The sequence below is a fragment of the Garra rufa genome, chromosome 19, assembly GCF_049309525.1.
Source record: "Garra rufa chromosome 19, GarRuf1.0, whole genome shotgun sequence".
Lineage (NCBI taxonomy): Eukaryota > Metazoa > Chordata > Actinopteri > Cypriniformes > Cyprinidae > Garra > Garra rufa.
In genome coordinates this window covers 31452783-31460525 of record NC_133379.1, presented here as the reverse complement: position 1 = coordinate 31460525, position 7743 = coordinate 31452783, and the positions used below count along the sequence as shown (strand labels likewise).

The window sequence follows — 7743 nt, the reverse complement described above, 5'->3', positions numbered from 1 at the left end:
GCTTGTCCGGGACAAGTGGATTTTGTGAAAGGGGATTTTACTTGCCCGACCGGACAAGTAACCTGATTAAAACATCAATTACAAACAATAACTAGCGCAACAACGAAACTTTGGTGAGCATAATTCTGATTTTATTACTTCAGATAACTGAAAACGGACAGTATCAAGCTCGTGCAGGCTATCTGACTCACAGAAAATCAACACTAATAGGCTCAAAAGCATACACAAAGAAACAAGCATGAACAAACATAGTTCAATAAACTAGTAGTTAATATTAACTGACTTACATTTTAGACACATCATTAACCATTTTTGCAAACGAAAATAGTTCTAAGCAACAGCAGAACCTCCGTGAATCTCCGAGCAACACAGCAGTATTTCAGTACTGAATGATTTAGCATTTTTTTAATGAATGGAGTCAGTGAATGAACTGGGGTGCGTTTCCCAAAAGCATCGTTAGCCAACTATGGTCGCAAGTTCCGTCGTTACCAACATAGTTCAACAATTGGGTGTTTCCCAACACCATAGTTCAAACGAACATTCGCAAACAGCGTCACAAACTTACATTGTTGGAACTACAGCTCTCGACCTGTGGTTAGAAGCATCGTTGCTTCTTAGTAACACATGTGGGCTTAATAAATTATGTTCTTGGTCACAGTTTGCAAGCTAACACGCAGTACAATCTATATCCTCAATTTTATCTAAAAATAAATGCGTTTTACTCTATGTATTTTTGTGCGTCCTTTATAAGCGTTGTTTATGAATAGTGCGCATGTGCACAAATGCCTGAGGGAACCCCGGAGTATGATGTAAGAGGGAACACCCGATCAATCAAACATCAAATAAAGCGAAATGACAGGGAACAAAAATAGTAAATTAGTCATTAGGTGCCATGTTCAATAAAGCTGCATTTTTGAGAGACCCTAATCAGTTAAATAGCAGAAGTTATTACTCGGTGACGTCATTAACAACGGCCCTAAGTTGTTGAACTAACGTGGTTCAAACGACGGAGATGCGACCGTGTTCGGGAAACACTCGTGACTAGCTAGTTCGTTTCCACAACGATGCATCGTACTATGGAGGTTAACCAGCGAGTTATGTCGTTGTACGGGAAACGCACGCCTGGTTGATTCCATCTATGGTTGAATCCGTGACTCGCTCATTAAGACAGTGACTACTGCCACCTATTGGTGGTTCGATTTTATATTTGAAGGTATTGCATTTTTCCAATATTTTTGATTTATGTTTAAAAAAAGTATAACATTAATCTTATTACATTATTTATGTATTTGCAATTTTACTGTGTAAATGCATTTTTTGGAACCTCTTATCTTCATTAAACAGTCTAAGTAAATACAGTTAAATGTCAATTTCATTGCAGGTCTGGTTTTTCCTGTGCAGTGGAAAGATGGAGTTTGTTGATACTGATTTAATTTGTGCAACCATACAGAGTCTAATTATTCTAATTTGATGTATTGATAAAATATAAGAATTTGATGTGAATGATGACACATACAGTTAGTAAGGTTAGGAAAATAAAGTTAAAAAGTGTCCTAGAAATCAATTTAAGGCAAATATCACAAATATTCAGATTAAAGTAAGACCTTATAGAGTAGTGATGAGACTATAGCTTCAGAATGGATTCATTTACAGCAAAAAAGGCATTTTTTTTTACCCCGGATAAGTAAATTTTTAACTCGGACAAGTGAATGTCTAATTTTCACTAACATACTCAGGTATCCTGACTGTACTAAAATGGGTTGGCAAAGTTAATAAAGAAAAAGTTTAGTTGTTCTTGTTATTAAGTGAATCTATTGTTCCTTAGCATTGCTGTTAAGATGACATCAACCCTAACCCCACAGCAAACAGAAACCGAACCGAACCGAACCGTGGCTCCAAAACCGTGAACCGAACCGAATCGTGCCTTTGGTGTATCGTTACACCCCTAATATTTATTATATAATATTAACATAAATATCTATAATACTTAATTCTTTAGATGTATAATATTTAATATGACACACATAACATAATCATATATATATATATATATATATATATATATATATATATATATATATATATATATATATATATATATTTATCTTTATAAAATTTAATAAGACATAAGTCATTATTAATGTTTGTTTACATGTATTCATATGTATTAATACATGATTCTTATATTAATAATCAATAATTATATATATTAAATATTATATAAAAATGTATTAATACTTAATTATTTATATATATAATATTTATCATATTTATAATATTTTATATAACACGTCATCATTTATATGTGTTTTATAGACATAAAGCAGTCTTGTTGTTGAAGGAAACCTTTTTGCCCACTGGCTCAGTCGTGGCATAGTGCCAGCTGCAGGCCTGGCAGGGCTCTCACAAACCCTTTAAGCTCAGCACCAGCTAAAGAGACCAGCGGGGGATTGTGGGTAATAGCCCAGCAGGATACCATCAAGCTCCTGAAGCATCTAATCATATGCTGGGCATGAAGTACATTGCCATTCATCTTTATCTCCAGCTGTTGCTCGCCCACAATACAATTTTCATCTTTTCGAGCATCAGGGCACACCTTCAAAGCAGGGAGGTAATGCTTCACGTCAACACAAATTTAAAAATGCTATTTGTCTTTGTGCTTTGTGGTCTACAAAAGACTGTTGAGTAAGCCTTCCAGACAGCCTTTGTTAGACTACACAGGCTACACAAATCTCAGAGCAACACCACAAAGAACAACATCAAAGTCATGCATATTCCACCAGCTACATGTACAACTGCCCGTGAAATTTATGCAAGATCTACCAAGCCTCAGAGCACGACAGAACCCAGTCTGATGCAACCCTAATCTCTCGTCTCATTGTTTAAATCTTATCTACAAGATTAAAGTGATCAGAAATCCATAGGAACTTAAACACAAAGCGAGTCTGCATTGATCTAGACTAGTGCAAGTCTCACACATCTACAGAAACACATCAAAAAAACAATATTACTATGACAAATCCATTGAAACACTGTACACATGCAGGTCTCATGTAAAATCTTTCTCAATGACTATGTTTGTCCTCAAGAAGGTCAACATCAGGAAAAAATGATGGATTAAATATAGATTAATGTCATCATGTCAAAAAGATCTTTATGCACTTCCTGATCTCATGTCATTATCGTATTTTGATGATGTTGGTTGATGAAGAAGATGAAAATGAGCAAATGCTGACACAGCTGAGGCGATAAACAGGATTGGTGGGATTATATGACAAGATGCACTTTGGACCTATCACAGCAAAGCATGATCCATAAGGTGACTATCAATTAATAGTGGTTTACTCACCCCCATGTCATCCAGGATGTTTGTGTTTTTCTTTTTAGTCGAAAAGAAATACGTTTTTTGAAGAAAACATGCCAGGATTTTTCTCCATATAGTGGACTTCAATGGTGCCCAACTGGTGAAAGATCCAAATCAAATTTTCAAAGGGCTCTACTCGACCCCAGCCGAGGAATAAGAGTCTTATCTAGCGAAATGATCGATCATTTTCAAAAAAAAATAAATAAATAAAATAAAATTTTACTTTTTAACCACACATGTGCATCTTGCACTAGCTCTGCTATGCGCATCTTCACAATAGGGCTGGGCGATTTTTCAGATTTTATTGATTAATTCTAATTTAATGTTTGCCACAATTTTATTTTTTAGAAATCGAGGAAACGCAATTTTGAATAGAAATATTACATTACTTACAATAATACCTTAACAATAAGGGTTTTTTTCAGTGATGCCAAAGAAGAACCTTTTTTGGTTTCCCAAAGAACCTTTCAGTGAAAAAGAACCATTTTGAAGGACATTTTAAAAATCTAAAGAACCTTTTCTGCATTGGAAAGGTTCCGTGGATATTTAAGGTTCTTCATAGAACCATTGATGCCAATAAGGAATCTTTATTTTTTTAATTAGTGTAATTGTCTACTGGAGTTATACCTTCAGTCATTTTGAATTACCTTGACTTTTCAGATTTTTTTTTAAGCATTTTCTCATATTTCGTAACATATAATATGTATAAGACAAGTCTGTACAAGATGTAGTTGTAATTCATGCTTCTTTTCTGCAAAGATATTTAATGAGTGATTTGTTTAACATTTACATCATGTTGACAACTTTATGTGTAATGCACTTGGAATATAATTTTCTTTAACTAGAGGGTTAATACTTAAATCATGTTGTAGGTACATTTTCAAGTTGACTAGTTAAAAATCAGGGATCAGTCAAACCTACTGAAAAAACAAGTTTTTCATTTTTTGCTATATCGGCCAACTCTACTTTACTCACTTCATCTGTGTACTTCAGTTCAAAAAGGTAGAGTAGGACAAAAAGCTTCATGTTATTTTCTCCTCCAACTTCCAATTGTCCAAAATCATCTTTTTTTTGTAAAGGGTGTTTGACTTTCTTTGCACGTTCACTTGGTACTTTATGTAATGCGTGAGGTCGAGCTAGTGCAAGATGAGCATTTGTGGTTAAAAAATGTTTAAATTTGTATTTTTGATAGAAACTGACCAATCGTTTCACTAGATAAGACCATTATTCCTTGACTGGGATTGTGTAGAGCCCTTTGAAGCTGCATTGAAACCGCAATTTGGATCTTCAACCCGTTGATCCCCATTGAAGTCCACTATATGGACCTGGAATGTTTTCCTCAAAAACCTTTATTTCTTTTCGACTGAAGAAAGAAAGACATGAACATCTTGGATGACATGAGGGTAAGTAAATTATCAGGAAGTGAACTAATCATTTAATGGGTACTTTATGGATAGGGTTTGTGTCAGGACAATGCTTGTTCTACAGAAATGTTTGTTCTAATCTAGAATCAACAAAAGATGCTGATCCTGGAAAATGGCCTACTTGGCAAAATTACAGTCACCGCAAAGCGACTCTGGCACTGGGCAGCTTACTATTATCACTGCCCTCCTTTTATCCACAACAAGGCATTCTGAAATTAAAATTAGTCTTTTTTTTTTCCCCCTACTTCTATGTGAACTAATAGACTGTTGTCTTTATCTATGTATGTGTACAACAAATGTGACCCTGGACCACAAAACCAGTCATAAGGGTCAGTTTTTTTAATTGCCAATATTTGGCAGAGAAAATCTACAATCTGAGGGGGCAAAAAAATCGAAATATTGAGAAAATTGTCTTTAAATTTTCCAAATGAAGTTCTTAGCAATGCATATTACTAATCAAAAAAGTTTTGATATATTTATAAGAAATTTACCAAATATCTTCATGGAACATGATCTTTACTTAATATCCTAATTGTTTTTGGCATGAAAGAAAAATCGATCATTTTGACCCATACAATGTTTTTTTGTCTATTGCTACAAATATACCTGAGCTACTTTAGCTTAGTTCTGTGGTCTAGGGTTACAAATTAGAAAGCCAATAACTAGTAAATATGTAAAAGTAAAAAGTATTCCTCTCTGAAAAACAGGAGCCATATTGAAGTGGGTGTGTGTCCTTTTCTACCCACAGAAGAGCGAATTAGCATGACAAAGCACAGTTTGTTGTATAGGGTAACAGCTGGGTCTTTGGCACCTTGGGAATAGTGGGGCGCCAATGAAAAAGCAATGACAATTTCACTCCAGGCCATATCTCACCAATCCAGCTTATTCTGAAGTGCACCCAGATAATGCAGGCCTACTAACTGAATGAAAACATACTTCACTAGAAATCAATGTGTTTAGACAAGCTCAGCAAATAAAGACATTCAGGACATTCTATTACTGTCTGACTGCATGGGTAAGTACTTTAGTTGTGTGTTGTTTGTTACAGCACTGTGTTTTTGTTATTTAACAAATAATTGTAATTATTATAATATTTTTATTCGAATTTAATGTACAAACTCTAATTCTAATTCAATTTAAGCTTAAATCGATCAAAACTTTTATAGACTAGGTTGCGTTGTCAGACGTATCATGACATTTTAAAATAAACATTCCAGTGGAGTTAATTTGTTTACATTTTTGGTTTTGTAAAGTAACTTCACATAATCACTCAAAAAGCATAAGTAAGAGCTGACGCATTTGGTTCTGGGCGATTCATTTGAACAAATAAGCACCCAATAATTGTAGAGTCAAACTGATTCAATCCGATTCGTGAACAACCAGCGCAGACTGATTCATTGAAAAGCTCCGATTCGCAATAACAAACAGCCATTTCTCTCGGTCAAAAATATCATCACATATATAACTTGTGAGAGCTTTTATTTTGTCACATAAAGCAGGTTTATGAACATATAAACGCGACTGAGTAAATGTCAGTACCATAACAACTGGCATAGTATCAACATAGTTGGATATATCCCGTTTTATCTAAATAACATGCCAGCGTGTCGGTCAGGTAGGTAATACACAATCACACCGTGTCGTTTCCCACGACCTGTAATGGTACACAGTGTTATTCTCCATGTAGTGACAGTGACACTTACCAGCAGCTTCATCTCTGGGTTTACTGGTGGCACTTGAAATCTGTCAATTTCCTCCATCATTTTGATACAACGTCAGTCCTGTAAAGTGAAGCACAAATGCTTACGGTGATATCCCAGTTGAAAAGCGCATTTATTCACTCTCTAGAACGGTTCAAAGATGCCGAGCTCTCCAGCATCATCTCTAGTTGTTTTCCGCTATCTGGCTGTTACCAGTCAGGGGTGACTCAACAGCAACATCGGACTTCCGGGTCTGGAACCCCTCCCATCCTGACGAGAGATGAATAATTAATGAGCATGGAAGTTCGATTAGACAGTGCAGACAAAACAACAGATTTCACAGAAGGTAGCTTTACAGATTATTAGCAAATGAAATATGACAATCGTCCAGACGCTGGTATCGTAATAATGTAATACTTCGACAAGTGCTACATTATTTTTTCGTTTATTATTATTTGTATAAATAAATTATGTGGTTTTTTTTTTTTATCTGCTAAAAATGGCAAGTGACAACATTGTTGTTGCTCTAGTTTGTCTTAACAACAACACTTTGTGCATGTGTCAGCTTTTATGAAACTTTGAAAGACAAGTGTCAAAGAAAAAACTAAATACGTGTCGCTAACGCCATCTTGTGGCATTTTAGGCAGGATTTACTTAGTGCTCAAATTACGCCTTGGAATGGCTTTTATTTTGAAACAACCTAAGAATTCAGTCAAGTCTCTTCAGCGGTCTGCAGCAAACCTTGATGGTTTCTTTGTTAATGCCAAAGATGTGAAATTATTTATTTATCATTATTTATATTGTGGGAAACATTATAGTCAATATTATAGTATAGATTTTTCATGTTATTTTAGTCTTTTCTTCTCACCAAGCCTGCATTTACTTGATCCAAAGTACTGCAAAAACATTACACTGTTTAATATTATTACTATTTAAAATACTGTTTTCTATTTAAATGTATTTTAAAATGTAATTTATTCTAGTGATCACAGCTAAATTTTTAGCATCATTACTCCAGTCTTCAGTGTGACATGATCCTTCAAAAATCATTCTTATGTGCTGATTTGCTGTTCATGAAACATTTATTCTTCTTATTATTATTATCAATATTTAAAAGAGTCAAATACATTTTTTCAGGATTCTTTGATGAATAGAAAGATCCAAAGATCAGCCAAAAAAATCAGCTTTGAAATCACAGGAATAAATTGCATTGTAAAATAAATTCAGATAGAAAGGGGAGACACTTTCAGACTAG

At 34.6% G+C, this 7743-nt stretch overlaps 1 protein-coding gene across 1 annotated transcript in view; it reads right to left on the bottom strand.

Moving 5' to 3' along the window:
* fam219aa (family with sequence similarity 219 member Aa) overlaps positions 1 to 6679 on the bottom strand; it is a 26862-nt gene extending 20183 nt beyond the window's left edge. Inside the window, exon 1 of the mRNA XM_073825130.1 lies at positions 6492 to 6679. Coding sequence (XP_073681231.1) covers positions 6492 to 6551 — 60 coding nt within the window. The 5' untranslated portion in view covers positions 6552 to 6679. The remainder of the gene's footprint in view (positions 1 to 6491) is intronic.
* Positions 6680 to 7743: the final 1064 nt, after the last annotated feature.